General features: G+C 49.0%; 1 protein-coding gene across 1 annotated transcript; it reads right to left on the reverse strand.

Annotated features, from left to right (window-relative positions):
- Positions 1 to 1,204: 1,204 nt before the first annotated feature.
- On the reverse strand, positions 1,205 to 4,350 carry LOC136994027 (ankyrin repeat domain-containing protein 7-like; the record flags this gene model as incomplete). Its single annotated transcript, XM_067310062.1, has 5 exons — positions 4,136 to 4,350; positions 2,679 to 2,793; positions 2,259 to 2,432; positions 2,060 to 2,166; positions 1,205 to 1,313 (listed from the first exon to the last, which is right to left on the reverse strand). Coding segments are annotated over exons 1-5 (720 nt in total), but the record flags the coding sequence as incomplete, so codon positions are not given.
- Between the last annotated feature and the right edge of the window lie 18,115 nt (positions 4,351 to 22,465).

Consider the following 22,465-nt stretch of genomic DNA (forward strand, 5'->3'; position numbering starts at 1 on the left):
ACACGGACAGTTCTACAGGCCACACTGGAGTGGAACATTCAGGCGAGACAGCACGAACAAAAGTATGCCCCAAACCACTGATTTTTCTCATCATACTGAATTCTCCCCCCCCCCAAACTAAGTAAGCAAGCAAATTCAACACTGTCCTCATATTTCCTTCTAACATTCCTAACTGAAAAACTAGCATGGCGCCAAGATGCTATGTGAGCAGACAGTTAGCAAATGCTGGCGCGGGCTGAACAGGATAAGAAATGACTCAACTGCTGAACTCTTCATACCACACATGCGAGCATATGCCACAGGCAGAGATTGTTCTCTCTCTCTCTCATTCTCTCTTTGTCCCGTCCCCCTCCACCAACCTGTGGTTGAAAATGCCAGGTACTGCACAGTATTTGTAATTTTTTTTCTTTTTCTTTTCTTTCCTTTTTTTTTTCTTTTTTTTTTTTAAGAAAAAAGGAAAGCCCCCATCTATAAACATGGGGGATCCAATAGGCAACAACCCTCCGAACGGACGGCTAACACGCTAATTATAGAAGCGCCCTCACGGCCTTGCAAGACACGTGTCCAGTCGGCAACACAGAAGCGCATTTTACAAAACTGTGTGCGCTACTCCATCCGAGACCTCCACTGAAGTCAGTGGTGAACATGGTAAGCTTCAACAATACAAGCCACAAAAAGAAAAGGCCGTAGGGATTTTCCTCATCAGCTCCTCCACGGTTAAGGATCCTACCTCCGCTGGCCAGAGCGCAGGCACCCAATGCAAAGCCAGCAGCTCCTGCTCCGGGAGGCGTGCTAAGCGCTGGCACGCCCTTTGCGCCGCCTGCAGAAGCTTCTCCTGCCTTTTCCCCGACTGCAGAGTCTACCAGGTGTTGACTAACACTGTATACAGAAAGAAAGGAAACACACTGATTTTCAGACTTTGCATTGCGAGCAATTTGATGCGAGCTCAGCACCACAAACGTGAAACCTAACGGAGCATTTGGGTGGAAGTCGAGGACAATTTCCCAATTCGCACTTGACACGGGAACAATACGTACCAGAAGAGTCCTTTTCGCCCAGCTGCAACAAAGGTCTCCACACACCATTAAACCTTGCTGCTGTTACCAAGCATGCCCATAAACCAACATGGACGTTCGGACAACTTAGCAACTCTAACGGTGACCCAAAGCACCTACCGAGCACGTCCAGAAGTTCTAGCGCAATCCTGCGCTGTCCATCCAAGAACGTCTTCCTGGGAAAGATCAGCACCATAGCGAAGAAGAACTTCTATCATGCTCATGTCCCCAGCAGAAGCAGCAAGCATAAGAGGGGTCCTAGAGCATCCAAAAGACGACAGGAAATCTATCGGCTGATACAGACATCTCACTGGCATTATTTGCAGCCCTATTTGCTCCCAAAACAATTACTTCCCCCTTTCCCACAGGCAGAAGGAAAGCAGAGCCAACTACACGGAAGCACAGGAGAACTCAGGTCAGAAGGGGCCTCAGGAGGTCTCTCCGCCTAACACCTCCCCAAAGCACGCTCAGCTACGAGGCCAGACCGGGTTGCTCACAGCTTTACTCGGTCGGTTCTTCAAAGCTGCCAAGGAGGGAGGCTGCACAACCTCCTCGGGCAACCCGTTCCGACGCGTCACTGTTCTCGCAGCCAGCAAGGTTCTCCTCACATCCAGCTGGAACCTCTCTCGTTTCAACGTGTGCCCGTTGTCAAAGCAAGTGTCAGGACAGAGAGACAACGCTGCCCGCGAGACAACACTTACCTACCAACCATGCCTGGGTTCTAAAAACCCGCTCCTGCCCAGCAGCAATGCTGGAGAACTAGCGGCAACTCCCCTGCCTTGCGGCGACCAGACACAATGCTTTCTGGCAGTCCTGAAGGCAGAAGCCAGCCAGTGAGGCGCAACAGCAGCCAAGCGCAGATCACTTTTCCAAAGTCACGCAGAAGCAACTGCTTCCGTGTGGCTACTTACTTAGGCCTTTTAGAGGCTCACGCCCACGCCTCTCATCAGTCAAGCTTTAAGAATACTCAGGAGACCCACGCCCTGTTTGGACAAGCCCTTCACCTTTCAGACTGATCTCGAGCGTGCACGTCAGCTCCCTTTTTAAGCAGGAACTCCACCATCTCTTCGTGATGTTCGGACACAGCAAGAGCAAGGGGAGTGTATCCCATCTGAAAGCATAAATCCCCTCAGTTAGAAAAACACAGAGAAGTGAAGCAACCTTTTCTTTCCAAGAGCGGCCTTACCCAAACTCTGCGCTTACCTCATTCCGTGCATCAATACGGGCATTGTGCTCCAGTAACTGCCCTGCTAGAGAGGTGTTAGGAGCAATGGCAGCGAGGTGAAGGGCAGTGCTGCCGTTAACATCGGCCAGATTAGGGTCGGCACCGTGCGCTAGCAGAATGGCAACGCATTCTTCTTGCTGGCACTGTACTGCCTGGAAACAACACAGGAAAAAAGGAAACCTTTCCAGCAACTACGTTTCCCTCTGCCACAACTCCCACAGCTTGCCAACCTCGGAAAACAATAACGCGTTCAAAGATTAGGTAACGTTAGGCGCCTATTCGGCACCAAGCACGACACAATCGCCACCCACACCTAGGTCAAGAATCACCCAAGGGGGGGATCGCTCAGTGCATAACTTATAAGCCCTACCTACAGCAGCATCACATACTCCACGTACCTTCATCAGCGGCGATCTCTTGAAATTGTCACGAGGATCCAGCTTGCACTTGTTTCCTACTAAATAGGAAACAACCTCCGAATGCCCGTTAGCGCAAGCAAGATGCAGAGGGGTCCTAAAATTTAAATATACGACGTTAACACCGACAGACACGCACACAGCTGAAGACACCGCTCCTGCCTATGGCACGTGGGTAGGGCCACCCGTTTCCAGTTCCAAAAAACAAACTTAGAAAAAGTTTCTCATTCCTTCAGCCATGACAGCAGTTGCACACCCAAAGCCTGGGGCGGGCTAGGAAAAATGCCCCCCACCCCACCCCACCCCACCCCAGCACCCATTTATGAAGACGACGGTCACTCAGCTCCCCGCCTCGTTCCCTGCAAATGGATTCCTGCGCCCAGCCACAGGACTCTTCCCGCACAGCCTCAGGCTTCCGGTGGGAAACTGCTGCCCTCCACGCCTCTGCCCAGGCAACTGGCCACTGCCTCCAACAGCACGACACACACAGCCCAGCAAGGACGACCAAGCCTTGGGCACCTTAAGCCTACGGCAAGGGACCCTCTAGCTTTCGCCAGCATCGCTCACGTGACAACAGCGTGCCAGAGGCTAAGGAGGTGGCTTTTAGAACACCATCGCATCAGCTTTGTGCTGTGCTTTTCGGGAATTCGTGCCTTCTGTCCTTTCCCCGAGCTCACTACTGCAGCAAACGCGAGGACACGCTTCCTCCAAAGCGCCCTCGGTAACACCTAGCAAACCAGCCAGCAGAAACCTTCCCCCACAACACTTCCATGCCCACAGCAACAAAGCAGCACTCTGTCTTGCCGGCAGTTGTAGCTACCCTTCTCCTACAAGCTCAACCACGGAGGAAGCCCTCTCCAAGGCAGCAGAGCTGCCTTTCCAACAGCCCTCGCCAGCTGAAGAAAACGGCACTCCCTCCCTTCCTTCCGCCCTCCCTTCCAGGAAGGGCCTTGCCCTGCCCTGCCCTGCCACGCCGCGCTGCGCCTGGAAGAAAGGCGGCCCTTCAAACTGCCCAGCATCTCCAATCAAACCACTGCAGCCGATGCGGCTACGAAGGAACACGCGACCACCTCCGAAGGGCTGCTGCCACGCACGCAGTACAGGTGAGGCTGCGGGAGAAGCCGCTCACAAAACCTGCCCCTCGTTTCGCCCTCCTCAGCCGAGCCGAGCCGAGCCGAGCCGAGCCGAGCCTCGCGGGCTGCCACCAGGCAAGGAGACCTCTCTGCTCACAGCAAGGGCCCACTGGAGCCTCCCAGCTGCGCCACCGCCGCCCCCTCCGCCCGCCACTGTGGGGCCGCGCCGCAGCCACAGACGCAGCCGCCGCCACCGCCGCCGCAGCCCGGCCCTTGCAGCCGCCCCTCGCGCTTCCCCCCACGCTCGCGGTGTGGCCCAGAGCCCGGCCGGGCGGGCGCAGGCGCGCGCGGCGCCGCCCCCCTCACCGCTTCGCCTTGTCCCGCCTGTTGATGCCGAGTCTCGGCAGCCACCACGGCCGCCGCACCCGCACCAGGTCGCCGCTGGCGGCCGCGCGGTGCAGCTTGCCCAGCTCCTTCTCGCAGAGCTCGGAGGCGGCGCCGACGCAGGGCAGGGAAGCGCCGCCGGACAGCGACGGCGGCGGCCCCTGCCCCTTGCTGAAGAGCCCGAAGAGCCTCTTCATGCTGCGGTGGGGACGGGACGCGGCCCGGCACGGGCACGGCCCCGCGGACACGGCCCCGCCTCGCGCGGGGGCAGAGGAGCCGAGCGCCGGCCAGTGGCCGCGGCCCGGGACAGCTGCTGCGGGGCTGCGCCCCGGCGGGCTGCGGGGCCGCGGGCTCGGAGCCCCCGGGCCGGGGGCAGAGGCGCGGGCCGAGAGCAGGGACGCAGCAAGGCTCCCAGCGAGGCACGCGCCCTCGCTCCGGCAGCGGTGGCCACAGCACTGAGAGCAACCGCCTCCAGAGGCCGCGCAGAGCGGGGGGGCCGCTGCGCGCCTGCGCAGTACTGCCGGGGCCGGGGCCGGGGTTTCCCTCCCCAAAGGCAGCGCCTTTGCTTGCATCCAGGCGACTCGCCAGGAGGAGAGGAGATGCAGCCTCCTTTCAGGGAGGTGGAAGTTCACCAGTGAAAACGCCCTCCCTCATGAGACTCCGCAGCCTCCCAAGCCTCCGCGCACTCGCGGCTCCCTCGAATATCAGCTCGGCCTCTCAGCCTGCCCGCCGTCCGTGCCCAGGCGCCTGCTACGCGCTGGCTAGCCCAGCTTGCCGTTCGCTAGCGAACTGCACGCACCCCCGCGGGCACCCAGCAGCTCAGGGGAAACAGAAAGGCGCTGGTGCCCGCACCACAGACACGGGGGCCGCTATGGCCCGAGGGCTGCCTCCGGAGGCTGCCACCTAAGTCACTCGCTCCCGTCCGCCCCGTTGTCACCGAAATGGGGAGAAAAACTCCTTAGCACCAGTGTAGCACTGAGAAGCAGGCATTCTCTTTATTACGGTGCCGGGTGCACGGGGGATCGCTCCGCCCAACGTGCATGCCGCGTGTTGCATTAGCCAAAGCTTCTATTGCTTTGGTACATACCCATGCATTAAATTTCCCGGAATGATTGTACATATTCATTCTATTTCCTGGAACTAATTATCATATTTACAGAGTCATTGTGCATGCAGTCTGAGTCTAAGTCTCCGGGGGGCTTCTATGGGGGTCCCTGGCGGTCGCTGAAGAGCCCATTCACAGCTCTTAAATCCTGAACCAACCTATATTCTTTGCCATTTTGTTTCTTTACTGATAATCCTGGGGTGTTATATTCTGCTTCACACTCTATCAATAACCCACAATTCAAAAATGTAGTTGTTAATTCTTCCAACCCTTTTCTAGCCTCCCACTTAACAGGATACTGCTTTTGCCTTACCGGTTTAGTCCCAGATTTTAGAACAACCTTCACTGGTTTCGCCAATTTAGACCAACCTGGAATTCCGCTAGCCCATACTGTGATAGGTGCTAGTTTGTTACATCAAATCGGGAAGTGATTTTACGATGAAACTAGGCGCTAATTACGGGCTAAAACCACAACATCCTGTAATGAGGGCATGTACCCCGCCTGAGATAATTGAGTGGAGCCAGCGAGGCGGCGATGTTAGTTTAGATAGCCTAATATGGCAATGGCGAGGTCACACAGTTGTAAAATATATGCATGACCTGAGGGTCACCACACACAACGCAGAGGAAGACTCCAGCCTTCATCCCCACGACCACCAGAAGGCTGAAGAAGACCCCCTAGCAACAGCCGGCGCAATCACAGAAGTTACAGGAAGTGCCATGTATACCCGGAACTGGAATCGCATATAAGGAGACTGTGAGGGGGGGATCGCGCGCGCCGTTGGTGGAGCAGGAGACTCCCCGGCCGCCCAGCGCTGTTTTGCTTACTTGTGACTTGCTCAATTATTTTATTAAATTGGAATTTATGCAACCCGGCCCGAGTGGTTGTCAATTTGTCGCGTTTACCTATAACACATACCAAGGCTATTACTGCATCGTCTACTTCCGCAGGAATCTCTTCCTCCGGTTTTTGCGCGCTCTGTAACATAAACATTCTCGCTTCCGCAGCTTTTGATTCAGGTAGTAGTAGCTGCACCTCTCCATTCTTAAAGGTTATCTGCACGTTCAACTTATTCAATAAATCCCTTCCCATCAAGGGTATGGGACATTCAGGCATATATAAAAATTGATGAGTCACCCCCTGTTTTCCCAGTTTAAGTTGTAAGGGCTGCAAGAAGGGCCGATTCTCTCGTTTGCCTGTAGCACCAACAACGCTTACAGTTTCATGGCTAAAGTTTCCTTTACAAGTATTAAGTACAGAGTAAGCGGCTCCTGTATCAACTAAAACTTCTACTCCATCATTTCCCAGCCTTAGTGTAACCAGGGGTTCGGCTGGGGATGCTTCCCCCGGTCCCCTTCCGGATTCCTCCTTTAATGCCAGTAGCTTAATGGCTTGCAGGGCTGGGTCGGTTCCCAGCCTGAGGTTGCCAGCCCTTTCTTTTCCAATGCCCCCTTTCTTTGCAGATTGAGCACTGATCTTTCGCCAGACGGGGCTGCACAAAAGGAGGTGATGTTCCCTTTCCCTTACTCCCTTTCACGCCTCGGTAACCCCCTCCTGGGCCTTCCCTTTCTCTGTAGGCTCCTCCAGGAGCCCTGCTTAAAGCAGCAGTCAATCTGCCTTCTCTTAGGGTTTCCCTTCAAACCTCTTGCATCTCTTTTTCCTTTTCCCTATTATTAAAAGCCGTCCATGCCACTTCTAACATTTTCCTAAATGTTTCGAATCTGCCTCTTCTAATTTCTGAAGGTTTTCTTCTTATGTCTGGGGCTGATTGTCCCATAAACATTGAAGTGAACTGCTGGGCTTCCTCTGCTTTTTTCAGGATCCAGGGTGGTAGATTTCCCGGCAGTAGCCTTTAATCGTTCCATAAAAGCAGACGGGGATTCATTTGGCTCTTGTCTGACCTCATAGAGCTTAGACCAATTAATCGCTTTTGGCATGGCATGTCTTATGCCAAACCTTATCCATCTCTGCTATCTTGCTAAGAGTCCCCGGGGTCCCGGCTGCTTAGGATCCCACCCCGGCTCTGCAGCAGGAAAATTCTGGTCTATTGTTCCCTGCAAATCCCCACCAGCATGTGCTCCTTCTGCTTGTTTCCGAGCAGCGTTTAATACCATCTTCTTTTCAGTATCACCTAGCGGTGTGTCTAATATGACCTGTGGACCATTCCAATCTGGATCCTGAGTCCTAATTACAGTTTCAAACGCTTTAGCCACTCTCTCTGGATCCTCTCTAGAGTTCCCTGCTATTTCCTTCCAGGACCTTAACTCCGTTATTGAAAAAGCTACTTTAACTGTTACTGGTCCGTTATTTCCAACCGCCTGCCGAAGGGGAGCCTGTAAAGCCTCCCCCGCTTCCCCTTGTCGTCCCCTTGTTCTCCCCGCAAGCGGGCTAAATCCTTCCGCCCCTCTAAATCCTCCTCCCTGTTCATAACTCCCCTCCCCTGGTCCCTCTGCAACTCCAGCTCCACCGATAGCCTCGAAATCCCCCCCCAACCTCTGTCGGGGAGCGACCACCGATTCCAAATCTTCTTCCTCCTCCCGTCCACACTTCAAACACCTTTTTCCCATACTACAAGCGGAACAACACCTTTTCAAATTTCGACCCTTTCCCTCTTTCTCTAGTGCTAGTATCATTGGATCCCTTGGAATCATCCCGCAACCTTGCTGCCACTCACCCCTTTGGCAGCAATCCGACAGGCACTACTCTGGGAGAGAGACAGAATCACAGAATCACAGAATCACTGAGGTTGGAAGGGACCTCTGGAGATCATCTAGTCCAACCCCCCTGCTCAAGCAGGGTCACCTAGAGCACATTGCACAGGATTGCATCCAGGTGGCTTTTGAATATCTCCAGAGAAGGAGACTCCACCACCTCTCGGGGCAACCTGTTCCAGTGCTCTGTCACCCTCACAGTGAAAAAGTTTTTCCTCATGTTAAGATGGAAGTGTCTGTGTTTCAGTTTGTGCCCATTGCCTCGCGTCCTGTCGCTTGGCACCACTGAAAAGAGTCTGGCCCCATCCTCTCGACACCCTCCCTTCAGATACTTGTACACATTGATAAGATCTCCTCTCAGCCTTCTCTTCTCCAAGCTAAACAGGCCAAGCTCTCTCAGCCTTTCCTCATAAGAGAGATGCTCCAGTCCCCTAATCATCTTTGTGGCCCTTCGCTGGACTTGCTCCAGTAGTGCCACATCCCTCTTGTACTGGGGAGCACAGAACTGGACGCAGTACTCCAGATGTGGCCTCAGCAGGGCTGAGTAGAGGGGGAGAATCACTTCCCTCGACCTGCTGGCAACACTCTTTCTGATGCAGCCCAGGATACCATTGGCCTTCTTGGCCACAAGGGCACATTGCTGCCTCATACTTAACTTGGTGTCCACCAGCACTCCCAGGTCCTTCTCAGCAGAGCTGCTTTCCCAGACGAGCAGAGGGAGTAAGAGGGTACGATCGTATGGTCAGGGCAGGCAAAGGCAGGAAGGGGAACGGAATAAAACAGAGAGACGTCCTAGACAACAAAATTTATGAAATACAAAGTTGGAACAGATACTTTCAGTTAAATACAGCACGTTGTTATCTCCACACCACTCCATTAAGAGGTAGAAGGTACGTTTCCCCAAGCTTCATTCGTCTCAGCATATCCACTCTTAGCTTTCTGGAATGGGGACTTCCTCTGCTCCAGCATCTTCTGATCGCTAACGACTTTTGCGGGTATGAAATGACAAACACAGCTCTGCCAGAGCGGTGGCTCCCTAGCACTTTTGTTCAAATCAGATCCCATCATTTGTGGTCAAAACATCGCAGCACTCATGTATTGCCCTGGGAAGTGGCTCCTGGGTCTACGTTTTCTGAAGATCCTTCAGTAGATGCCCAGGCAGAAGCTCCAGCCGATCCAATTTTCAGTTCAGCCATTGCTGAGGAAGCCGGGGGAGGGGGAGGGGGAAGAAAATGCCTTTTGTTAGTGTTACAGTAGGAAAAGCTAACAAGTCCCCAGACCAAACAAACCATATTACTCCTAGTAGACAGGCAACTCCATTCACAGTGCAGACGGAGTCAATGCAACGGACTGGTGTCCATCCAAGCAAATGCAAAGAGCTAGAAAGCAAGAGGCGGCCACTCGCTAGGAGATTAAAGACTACTGGAACAGAAGGAATTGCTCTCAGGGGCTACCTGCTTTGAAACAGGCCCAGGCACTGCAAAGCCGTGACTCTGGAGGAACAATTATCACAAAGACGTGGGATTATTCAGGGCTCCGGGGGGGGGGGGGGGGAGTGGGGGGGTGGTGTACGTGCGTGTACATTGTTTTTTCTCTCTGTTTTTTAAAAGCAACTGCATAATATTCTGTTATTCTGCTGTCACACAGACTGCTAATTCCGGGGCACACTCGGACCAGAGCTATTGCTGAGGTTGCAGCAGGCTCTGAGCATTGTCTCATGGAGTCTCACAGGGTGATGCAGATGACCGTCCTTGGGGAACTGTGAGGGTCAGCAATCATGTTTAGACTACTAGATTGGGTGTCCTGGAGCTAGGAATGGATGCTCATTTTCAGCTTAAAAGCTGAACCTAGCTTATTCATATTCTTCAAAGGTAATTTGAGAATAACATGGATTTACAGAGCCTTACCTCAGCCATATGAGCTTCCACTCTGTCTGTCACAGAGGAAGCGTTGCCCACTGGGTCCGTCAGCAGAGTGGCTTCTGTAGCGCTCGTGACGATGTGCGGTGCCGGCTTCCGCAAGCCTCTCATTAGCTCAGTCTCGCCGCAGGCGTTTTGTGAGAGCCAATTCACATTCTAAATCCCTAATTCGCTGCTGCAGTCGGCCGACTGTGGAAGCTTCAGTAGCGGCTCTTATTTGTTCCACTCGGTGCTGGGTGGCTGCCTGTGTCTGAAGCAGATCATGCAATTTCAACCCCCAGGAAAGAAGAAGAGAACTTTCCCCCCAGTCAGCTTCCACACACCCAGTTTGAAGAGCACAGCCTCACGCAGGGAGGCAACTGTGCCCCCTCACTGCCCTCAATAATCAAGGGCAAAACCCAGAAGCACCACGTTACATAATCCTTTTTGTTCAGAAAGAAACCTGCTCTTAGCGCAACTTTTATTTTTTTTAAATCAAAGCTAGGACTAAGCAACCTCTGTCTCAGCAAGACACTAGTCTCCTTGCAATTCTTCTCTTAGCGCTGTTACCAGATTCCCCAGTGACCTATGTGCGTAGAGAAGATTATTCACAGAATCTCAGAATGGTTGAGGACAACCATCCAACCAGCTCACACCCTTCAACAGCCTCCTGAAGATATCAAGAGCCCATGACCCCATAGCCCTGACCGGCAGAAGCACGAAGTACTGAAAAATGGCAACAGTAAAGAAAGAATGAATGACAAGGCACAAGTGGGGGAAGTGGGAAGTAAGTTTACCTGCAGAAAGAGATTGACTTCCTGCAGTCTTTGCCTTAGCTCTTACCCAGTCTTTTGTTCAATCTCCCTCTTACGTTCTTCTGCGTGGCTACGATCCATCATCTTGGCCTCTAAATGACACCTGAGGACAACCACCTCTTCTTCCAGCTGCCGCTTCCTCTTCCACAGTTTTTCACGGCTCCCATGCATCCAAGCCAACTCTTCTCGCAAGCCTTCATTTGCTTTTTCTAGCTGCCTCGATTTTCTCCACTCTGTCTCCAGCCAGTGGGAAAGTTCACGGACCTGTAGACAGGGAAAGGACAGACTCCCTTAACCAGACAGAGAGGTCTAACCGTACGCAGTTCTGTGACAATCCGTGAAGAGTGTCCATTGAGACTGTGTTTGTCACCAGCTGACTGAGTATTTAAACCAAATGAGAGCCATGCTCCTCTGCTAAAATAAGCACATCTTTTAAATGATTTCCAGGAGGCTTCCTCAAGTTTCCCGCCCTTCTCAGCTCTTCTCCAACAGTTCACAAACCAACAGAGGCTTCACCTAGACAGCACAAACTAGCAGCTTTCCACCCACCCCTGTGGGCGGGTTGAAAAGCACTAGGGCTATTCTACAGTGAGCGCCTCATACGCTCACAGGAAATCAAACATCCACAGAGCTAGCCACCTTCTCCTTTCATCAGGAACAACATAGATCACGCGGGGTGTTTTGGATGGATGAGGGGTGTGTGAGGGCTGTGGCAGGTTTGTCACACAGTCAGATTACTTCAAGGCAGAAATCACAAGAAACACATCCTCTTCTTTCCGTGACACCGAAAGCTTTGTCAGCAGTGCTCCAGAAAGTAGCTTTTCAAGCAGTGGAGAAAGAAGGCATATTCTCTTCTAGATCAAAGCGGTAGTTTGTTTTCAAGAACTTTTAGGAAGTACCAGGTTTTCGGTAGGCCCCAAAGGTCAACTAAAACTCTGTTGTCTTCTCTCCTCAGAAATTTACCTTTTCCACACCAGCACCCTGGTATCGCAACACTTCTTCACTTCAGGAAGGATTAGTTAGACATTTTCAGGGATCATAAGGGAAATCCCTTCATTTCAAAACACAGCCACCAGATAATTAACAATACGAAACAGAAGTCAGGAAAAGAAATCATACAGACCTCCAAAAAAAGCAAAAAACCCAAACCAACCAAAGCTCACCTTTGCTCTTAATCTACCAACTTCGCTGCCCCTTCCACAACGCATGTCCTCCATTTTGCCCTGGAAATCCAACTGGGACTCACTCTCTCGCCTCTCATACGCCCTCAGTTTCTTCATAGCTGTTTCCAGAAGCCTCTTGGACCTGCACAGCAAATTAGTAAGTAAGATAGGAAGCCCAAGGACAGTCAGCCTTTGCGTACACACTTATGTGAGCACCAGGGATGGGGCTTACTTCATTTGTAACCTGACTGATAGACCAGGACTTATGGACCCAAAAAACAAACCAAACACCAAACCAACCAACCAAGCAAAAAAAAAAAATCATTCCCCTCCCACAGATCACTTGCAGGCTCAAAATTTCAGCTGCTCCCATGAAGGTACTCCCTCTGCCTGAAAACAGAGGGAAGGGACTTCTTCCTGCCTGCCCGCCCGCCCACTCACCCTCCCTCCCCACGACAACTGCAGGGCAGCCTGCTCTTCCACATACCTAGAACTGTACGCTCACGTACAGAAGCCACTTGCAAGATCTAAAGCAAGGCTTGAAGTTGCTCACAAACTGTTACGTACTCATAGTCTTAGGGTCAAGTTAAATGAAGCTTGACTCCCAGCCCAGCTGATATTTCTTACAAGTACTAAAAACCCATACGTACCTGTCGCATTCTCTCTGCAGTTCCATGTTTCTTCTCATTTCTTGCTCCAGTCGGGCTTCTGCTGGCTGTTTCCCCTCCACCAACTCCTTCGCTGGCTTTCTTTTGCTCTCACACTTCCCAAACAGAAAGAAGAAATGGCACACACAACTCAGTAATGGCATCCATAAGCACTGGGCGCAGATGGCGTTCCTCACAAAGATGTTGCAGGACGTCTCTCTCTGCTAGCCAAGGGCCGCAGAACTCCAGGGGACAGAATTCCCACATAAAGGTCGGCGCTTCAGTTCTCCCACCAGACAGGCCAATACCGAGGGACAGAAACAGTTGCCTGCCAGACCCATTCCCCACCACCACCAAAAGTGAAGGCCACCTGCTACTAGGGGCCCATGGGGGAAAGGTGGAAAAGACCCTGAAGAACAGCTTCCTCAGTCCCTCTGCTACTAGCAAGGGGTACTTATGCGTCCACATCAGCGGAAAGCAGAGTTTAATTTAAAGCTTCAGGGGGATCTTCAGCCATCAGTGGGCAACGGCCCTTGGAAGAGGTCACTGTTACGGAATTCCTGGACAGTTTAGCTGCCTGCACGCACACACACACACACACACACACACACACACGCACACAATAATAATAAAAAAAATCAAAGACTGGAAGAAGAAATTCACAGCAACCATTGATGCATGTGCTGATTTTGGTCTTCTTCCGAAGGCACGCATCTTGTCCATAAGCCAGTGATCAGGTCCTCCAGGCGATTCTGAACCTGCGGAAGCATTAAAAGAAGCAAAAAAGCCACACTGACACTTTCCAGACTGAAGCTCACACCTCATTTAAGGGGTATTACCAAAAAGAAATGCCACAAACATTCCTCCATCTCCCTACTCCTTTACTGTCTACCCCCTGTTCCAGTGATCCAGCAGTTTCCCCTCACTGAAGACTTTCTCCACCAAGTCAGGCCAAGCACACCAAAACAATACTGCCTACGGACGTAGGATTCCTTTATTAGTCGCACCTTGGCATCTTGGGACTCCTTCCAGGTACTTTATGGATTTACACCTTCGAGCCAAGGAATCCACAGTCACTAAACAGGGAAGGTGCTCAGAGGCCGGGGAATGGAATTCTTGCCACAGTCTGAGGATGCCAGCTAGGGCTTGGCGACAAAGCGCTTGGCACCGAGGCAATTCCACAAGCTAACCCGCAGAACGCCTTTCAGGCAGGAACATCTGAAGTGCTGCTGCCCGATGCCTTAAGCACCACGACGGGTATCAAGCAGCAAACATTCAAACCAGCACGCGAGAGGCAAACCCTTACCTCACACAGTGTTAAGAAAGACGCAGACCCGCGAAAACTCTCAGAGCCACAAAGCCTGGGAATGGACCAACAGCAGCCGACCATCTGTAGGCTGCTTTCTTCTGAAAACTTCCCCACATGCATATATACATACATAACTCGGCTAAGTAGCTCATGAAAAAGGAAGATCATGACCATCCGAGCTGTCAAAGGCATTTTTTGTACCCTGATTGGTAAGGAATGTAGTACCTATCTACCGCCAAATGACGAGGAAGTGTGCCATGATATTCAGAAAATACTTGTCGGAATAAACCCATGACATCAAAGTGACAATTGGTCCTTGTGGTTTTCGGGAATACTTGGACATGGAACTTCTCTTGTTTTACAAAGTATGTTTGTTATCATCATTCTGCTCTGTTAGTGTGTTTAATAGTTGTGCTAATATGCTAATTGTTGTTAATTGTGCTAATATGCTGTTGCTTGTCATGTAGTAAACAATTGTCATGACTCAAACACACCGAGCCTGTGTCATGTGACTCTCCCATCCCAGTGTATCCGACATTTGAACCACAAAAAATGGTTTGTGCAAAAATGAATACGAAATGTTTCAAATGGTTGAGATTTCTGATAGTCGGCTATCGCCTCGGGTGTCCACGGCCTGAGGCACCACGCCTGCACCGCGATTCCTCCATGACTGACGGGACAGCGAAGGATCAGGATCCCTAACACAGCAACTTGGTTGCGAACCCAAAGCATGTGCAGAATAATATTTTAGTGTTTGGCTATAGCAAATTGCACTGCATGATTGCAATGTAGGAGTGAGCAATAAAATACATATAATGGAGAGCCGTGCTGTACCTGGAGTCCTTGCTCTGGTACGGTTCCCCTTAAGTTAGTGAACATCCCACCCAGGCACAGCATCACCTTGGTGCAATGCCACAGCATGCTCTGGGAAGGACGTAGAGTCTGGGGGAAGTGTTTGTGTGCAGTGGTCGTGTGGGTGCATCGTGGTGGGAGTTGTGAGAGAAGTGCGTTGTGTGTGTGCGTGTGTCTGTGCAAGACGGGGGGTGTGTGCAGTGGGATGGTTTGCAATGCTGACTGCATTAGGGTCCTTTTGAGCAAGACGTGGAAGCTCTGTGTGTTTGGGGGGGCATGCACGTGCATGCTGGGGGGAATGTTTGTGCATGCGCCATGTTTTACTGTGTGTTAGGATGCACAGGTAGATGCACATATGGACATGGTTCCCTTCTGCTGAGAGGGGAGGTGAGAGGAGAGAAAGAGGGGTGCCTTGGGGTGCCATAGGGGCAGAGGGGCACCCTGGGGGGCGGAAGCACACAATGGTGTGCAAAGGAAGCAGAGGGGTGCAATGGGGGGCAGAGAGGTCAGGGAAGTGCCATGGGGGGCAGAAGGGTGCAACAGGGTGCAAAGTGGGCAGAGGGGGCACAGGGGTATCATGGGGGGGCAGTAGATGCCATTTGGTGCAATGGGGTGAAATGGGAGGCAGTGGGGGCAGAAGCGTGCAATGGGGTACCATAGGGGCAGAGGGGTGCCATGGGGGGCTGAGGGCTGCAAAGTGGTGCCATGGGAGCAGAGGGGTGCCGTGGCAGGCAGTGGGGGTAGAAGAGTGCAGTGGGGTGCCATGGGGGGCAGAGAGGGCAGAGGGGTGCAATGGAGTGATTTGGGGGGCAATGGGGTGCAATGGAAGCACAAGGGGAGCAGAGAGGTGTCATGGGGGCAAAGGGGGCAGAGGGGTGTCATCGGGGTAGAGGGGGCTGAGGAGGGCAATGGAGTGCAATGGTGAATAAAAATATATATATGCATAAATATGTAAAAGTATTGACTTTTTCCCTTTAGACAGTTCTAAGGCTCAAGTTAAGGCAATAATTTCTGCTTTCTGGGCAGGCGTATTTGCGGGGAAAGCGAATGATTCTATCTCTCCTTGCAAAGTCACCATTGCATATCTGGCCTGCCGTTCTCCCCTTACTGTAAAGCTGCTTCCATCCGTAAACAGTTCCCATTCAGGATTTGTCAGGGGCTCATCTTTCAGGTCAGGCCGGCTGGAATAAACTTCCTCAATAGCCTGCAAACACTCATGTTCCAATTCTCCTTCCTGGTTTATCGGGAGCAATGTAGCAGGATTCAAAACGGAAGACACTTTTAAAGAAACATCAGCCTGTTCAATGAAGGCGGCTTGGTATTGAATCAATCTACTTGGTGAAAGCCAGGGATGTCCTTTTTGTTCCAATACTGCTAAAACAGCATGAGGTACCTATACAGTGATGGGTTGTCCTAAGGGCAATTTCCATGCCTCTTTAATCAATAACACTTGCACCAACTGCTCTGAGGCATGCCGGCCATCCTTTACTCACATCATCCAGTTGTTCAGAAAAGTAGGCCACTGCTCTCTTCCATTCTCCCAAGGCCTGTGTCAAAACTCCTAATGCTACATGTTGTCGCTCATGCACACATAATGAAAAAGGTTTAGTCAGGTTTGGCAAGCCCAGCGCGGGTGCTCTCATTAATTCAGTCTTTATAGTGTCAAAACTTTTACGCCATTCAGGGGTCCATTCTAAGACCTCTCCAGGTCCCTTCATAGCATCATACCATGGTTTAGCAATCAGACTGAAATTCGGTATCCACAGCCGGCACCATCCGGCCATTCCTAGGAAGCCTCTCAATTCTCATTTTGAGTTGGGTGGAGCAATTCTACATACGGCTTCTTTTCTTTCCATCCCCAATTTTCTTTTTCCTTGAGACATTTCAAAACCTAGATAAGTTACCGTAAGCTGCACCACCTAAGCCTTTTTCTGAGACACCTGATATCCAGCCAATCCCAAGAAATTCAGCGAGTCTATAGTAGCCATTTTACACTCTTGTTTTGTCTCACATCCCAATAGTATATCGTCCACATACTGCAACAAAGTCCCAGAAGGATTCCTACCTTGCCAGTCCTCCAGCTCCTTAGCAAGTACATTACCAAAGAGCCTTGGACTGCTCTTAAACCCTTGTGGTAGCACAGTCCAGCAAAGTAGAGTTTTCCGACCTGTGGTAGGGCTTTCCCATTCGAAGGCAAATATTTTTTGGCTTTCCTTTTCCAACAGTATGCAAAAGAAAGCATCTTTTAAATCCAACACTGTAAAATAGACATTGTTCTCAGGTATTGAGGACAGCAAAGTATATGGATTCGGGACTACCGACTGGACATCAACAGTTATTCAGTTGATTTCTCCTAAATCTTGTACTAATCAATATTCCTGGGTTTGGGGTCTCTTTACTGGTAAAATAGGGGTCTTATACTCAGATTGACATTCTTGCAATACTCCATTTTGGACAAAGGTATTTATCAAAGGTTCCAAACCTTGCCTAGTCTCTAACTTAATAGCATGTTGGGTATTTTTACCGGTTGTGCTCCAGGTTTTAAATCAGTTTTTACCGGTGTTGCATTCACTGCTTGTCCAGGCTTCCCTGTGGCCCATGCGAAGGGTATTACAGCATCCAGGATTTCGTCGGGAATTTCTGCCCTTTGCAACTGCTTCTCAGTTCTCAAACATAGCTGAGCTCTCCAAGCCGTTTCCTTTGGCACATGCAACTGTATCAATTTATCAGAAAAGGTTAGCTGAGCCCTTAGTTTACACAACAAATCTCGTTCTAGGCAAGGCAAGGGGCACTCGCATATGTAAACACTGATGAGTTCAAGTTGTATCTCCAATTGTGCATTCCATAGGCTTTAAAAATGGTTTCAAAGCATGCTCTCCTGTGACCTACTACATACACTGGACTGAGGATATAAGTAACTATCTCAAAGTCACGGGAATTCTTCTCCTAGGCAAACTTATACATCTGTCTAATAAGCCTGTGGGGAGGAGGGGGGAAGGCTTGGTCAGCGTGAGTCTCTTGAGTCAGAAAACAGTTTAGACAAGTGTTCTCAGTATTGTCTTCTGCCCAAGGAAATTTTAGGAGATTCAGGCAGGGTGTCCTAGTGGTATCAGTATGCATTTGCTTGGGAAAGCACAGCATTCAGGTGCTTAAGAGATCCATAAATGAATCTGAAACTGAAAAAGGAAAACTACCAATGGAAGAGCTCCTTGGGGAGATTTGCATGACGTACATCTGATGTTGCAAGCACCAGAACTGGTGCCTATGCTGGACTGTGCTGTAAAAATGTAGTAAATGTAGCTTCCCGTGAGACTCCAAGAGCCCCCCACTCTGCATGGCCATGCGGAGTATAAAAGATAGTTGGTGCTGTCCTCTGGGCTTCCTGCGTGCTGCTGAAAAGGAGGTTTGCATGAGAATATTGAGGCATGTAGAATAGGCTGCTGTGGAACTAATAACTCTCTATCTATGCAAACTAACACGTGTAAACAGGATGTAAACTGAAAACTGTGTATCCACCATACAGTGGGTACAGGCAAAGTGTCAGAACACGCCTACCAAGACAAAACAGTTACTTAATAACAGAGTGTAATTTCTCCTTGGATTAGATTATAGGCCTAGCTACCCAGACAGAAGCAGACCTGAACCTCTGCCTGACTTCAGAGCTACTGAGAGCTAAGGTCCCTCCTAAGGAGCCTCACAGCTCGATTCGTGTGGGGCTGTGCTTGAGCAAAGCAGATGAGCCCTTCAGCAAGGTGTAGGAGCCTGGGTATGCTGCTGCACCACCGGGAGTGCCGAGTTTTCAGTTCAGAGTGGGCTTGTGTCCAAGTCAATCTGGAGCACAAGCAGCGCCTCTCCATTTACATCAGCAAATAGTTTCTGTCATCAGGCTATGCTAGGTTGTAAATTATGGGTGCTGACAGGAAGTTTGTTTTTTAAAATCACCGACCAGACACTGACTACTCTTTCTGTCTCAGCAATGGTTTTGGATCAGAAAGTAAGTGGAAATTCATATTTCATTCTTGTTTTGTCCAATTCAGACTCTCTAGACCTGACCGGCATGCCAGACAAGCACTGTTTCCTTCTACGGCTGTACCTAGCAAAAGAATTCCCCAATGTGGGCTACCGCAGTTTTCTTGACCTATCTTCCTTCAGTCCTCCTCATGGAGGAAGGTCATGACTTATATTGTCATAGGACATACTGTATATATTCAAGAGAAGGCTGGGATCACAGGAAAGCACCAGAGATTACACATTCTTTTACATCTCCTGAATAAAGATTAAGCAGTGCAGTCACATAAGGTTAGTACCTCTGCAGTCATGGGACTGTTGCAGAATGCAGTACCCCTGTTTTCAAACATTACTGCTGGAATGGAACCAAATCAGATGTTTGACTTTCAACAAGAAAAAAGAATGTTAGCCTACTTTAAAGTGCCTTTTCAATATTTAATTTATTTCATTTTTTTTCCCACCCTTTTTCTCCCATTGCTTGCTAGTTTCAGTTCTTAACTCAGTGTTTTCAGTAGAAAATCTTTATTTAGTTCTGTTTTGTTGTTTTTTTTCCCTTGGCCAAATTCTCTCTGGGTTATATCACTGTGATTTCAGAGTAAGTCAGGAGGAATTGTTCTAGATTTACACTAATTTAAAACTAAATATTAGCTAAAGGGAGATACTAGATTCAGACTAGTGCAATTGAATGCTTTCCTCTGCTTCAGTCAGCTGCAGTGATTATTCAGTCTTCATGTTTCACTTGTGAATATAGCAGATTTTAGATATAAATCTGACTTACACAGTAGTTGCACATCTAGGCTGGATGCAGATGACTGCACTCAGACACCATTTGTATGACAGTGATTGAGCAAATCCATCACCGTACAGGTAACCAGGGAGGACAGGTCCCTGTGGATAGTGTGAATGGAAATGCTGTTATATCTGCCCCTGGACAAAATGCCCATTCCTGTATTTGAATGTAGTTTATTCTCTGGAGCATGTATTTGAACTTTGACCTCAGGGTATTCTTAAAACTCTTTCCGCTTGAATTCTGCCCCAATACACCTGTGCTTTTCCATTCTTTGCAGCTCTTGGGTTTTGCAACCAATTCAGCTGCTGTAAGTGTTCTTGTCTTCTCAATCTACAAGAGACACTATCAACATTCTTCATCTTTTTCTGTGTTTGATTTTAGTGTTCAGACCCTCAAATACCTTTCTCCTGTGCATTTTGCATACAATAAAAACACTCCAAGATATGTCAGGCTTTCTCAGGTAAGCTGTGATGGATAGATTAGCTGCATTTAGAAGGAAAAAGAAAATATGAAATATATTCCGAAGATACAGCACAATTGTTATTTTTTCTTACAGTAGCACCCACCAACATTAACAGAGCTCTGATACACTTGCATATAGTAGTCATATAGTCACAGCTAACTTCAGTCAGTAGAGACAAGAGGGAGCAAAGAGAAGACATTAGCACAGTAGGGAAATTAAATAATTCATCATGGTATCTTGACACTAATCCTCACTTCTTTGATGTATATAAATCATTGAAGGGCATGTTGTCCTGTAAATGCTCTAACCAGGCTCCAGGTTAGCCAGCCGAACGCCCAATGTGCTTTGGAAGCCCGTCTTGGCACAGCGCAGAGTGTGAGATATTACCCAGGCTGTCTTGGTGAGACCCATCCAGCTTCAGCCCTCACCTTGTTAGAGTCTGGCCAGCAGGAACTGCAAGCAGACAGATCTACAGTCAAGGAGAGCTCCAAATCACTACCGCATCTGTAGTGCGTTTCTCCTCAAAAATCCTTTCAGGTTGGGAAGTGCTGTAATATCTTCTATACAGAGGAAATCAGGTTCAAGAACATCAAAGCCACATCAATATAATCTTTGAAGGCAGGTCAGAAAGCCTGTAGTTCCAGGGTCAGATGAGACAACCTCACTTGTATCACTTGTACTCATCTAGCATCCCTAATATTTCTCTACCCATGAAATATACCATACTCAATAATACCTTCAGCTCCTGCTTTACATTTGATTTACAGCAGCTGTGCTGCCTTTTGCTGCTAACGCTGTTATTGCCAGGGATTTTGATCTTAGTGACTTTGAGTACAGAGGGTGGATTGGCAGTCACCCATGCTCCAGCGGATGAAGCAAGCCAGTCCATGGTGTAAAGGGTAGGGATGGGAGCTTTAGGCATCACCTTTATGCTAGAACTCGAGCAAGGCTGTTTTGACTAGGGCACTTCACTGACTTTCCCTTCTCCTTTCCAAGATCCGCACTGTGCTGTTTTGCAGCAGGTATGTGCTGCTCAGCTGGTTTCCCCATTGCCAAGAGGACTGTCTTATCCTCCATGTACGTATATATTTGTGTGTGTGTATAGGGGTGTGTGTGTGTGTGTGTATGATGTTTGGGTGCCTGATAAAAAAAGGAAACACATTAAAAAGGTGCATCATCTTTAATGTATTTATCACCTTATGGTAGACATCCATATAAATACATCATAGGCAGGTATAGCAATAAGAAAGCTGCCTCGGCAGAACTGTGTTTTGTAATGCTTCTGTCTGCCTCAGAGCATGATGACCTCATTGGGAAATATCTTATTTGTTTGGAAAAAATTAAGCTAAAAAAATTTCTAAAGAATTAATGGAGTTTGACCGTCATTACAGAAATGGTCACTCTTTTATGTAAAAACAGAACACTTTTATTCTGCTGTTTAATGAAAATATTACAGTGGAACAAAGGAAATTGCAGTCTGTGGAAATGACGGGATAGTTGAGAAATCATTATCCTTCTGTTTAACGCCTGTGTAATGACTGAAGTTGATTATTTTGTCATATAGAATAAAGGCAAGAGGCATTATAATTTTGTTTACTCATTTGCAGGTTTTCTTAAGCTGACATTTTTCAGATCAGTCTTGGGAATTTAGGAATATGTCTAAATTATTAAGAATCAGTGAGATACTATTAAGATGTGTCAAAATTCCCTAGACTGTTTTGAAAAACTATACTGTTACTTTTACAGAAATGTGGAAAAAAGGCTTTTCCAGAGCTTCTCTTCTTTTTGTAATTTTAACAACATTTCTTAAATTTCAGAAAAAAAAAAAAAGAGGCCAGAATACTTGTTGCAATACAAAGTGCTGTTTGTGCTGAAGCTAACTGACAGGGCCATGTGAAGGGAAGAACTGGAGTAATTGCTGAAGCTTTAGTTGTTAACTGTAGTGGTGAGTTTCAAAGTGAAGGCTGTGGTGGTAGCAGAAGATAAGAATTGTAGAAGGAAAAGGGCATATTCAAGGTGTGCTTCAAAATACTACAAATAAGACTTCAATGTCAAGTGGTACCATGGAGAGCGGAAAAGGGAACACAGACATTATGAAGACAGATATTATGAGGAATAGACAGATCTTATGAAGAATAGACGGATGTTATGAGAAATAGCAAAGGAAGATTCCCAGTCTGTCAGCACGGCCCTCAAAAGCCTTATGAAGACTGGAGGGGTGAGAGGATCTGGTGGATGGTCTTTGTTCATGACAGCATCAGAAGGACTACAGAAACATGAGTTCTAGATATTCTGGCTACACTTGCAGTACAATGTCCAGGTTAGTGTCCCACCCAAAAAAGCAACTCTCTTCTCAGGAGACATATTCTCATGCTTTAATTCCTGGGATTAGTTTCATGAAAATCAGCATGTTGGTTGTTTCAAATTGAAGATCAACAGTCAAGTGTGAGGAAGAAGACACAAAGGCAATGTTGTTCCTCACAACTATTATGCTATGAGGAGCTATGGCTGTCACTGGCTATTTTTATATAGGTACATGCAGTGTTTCCC

The sequence above is a fragment of the Apteryx mantelli genome, chromosome 23 (genome assembly GCF_036417845.1).
Source record: "Apteryx mantelli isolate bAptMan1 chromosome 23, bAptMan1.hap1, whole genome shotgun sequence".
Taxonomy (NCBI): domain Eukaryota; kingdom Metazoa; phylum Chordata; class Aves; order Apterygiformes; family Apterygidae; genus Apteryx; species Apteryx mantelli.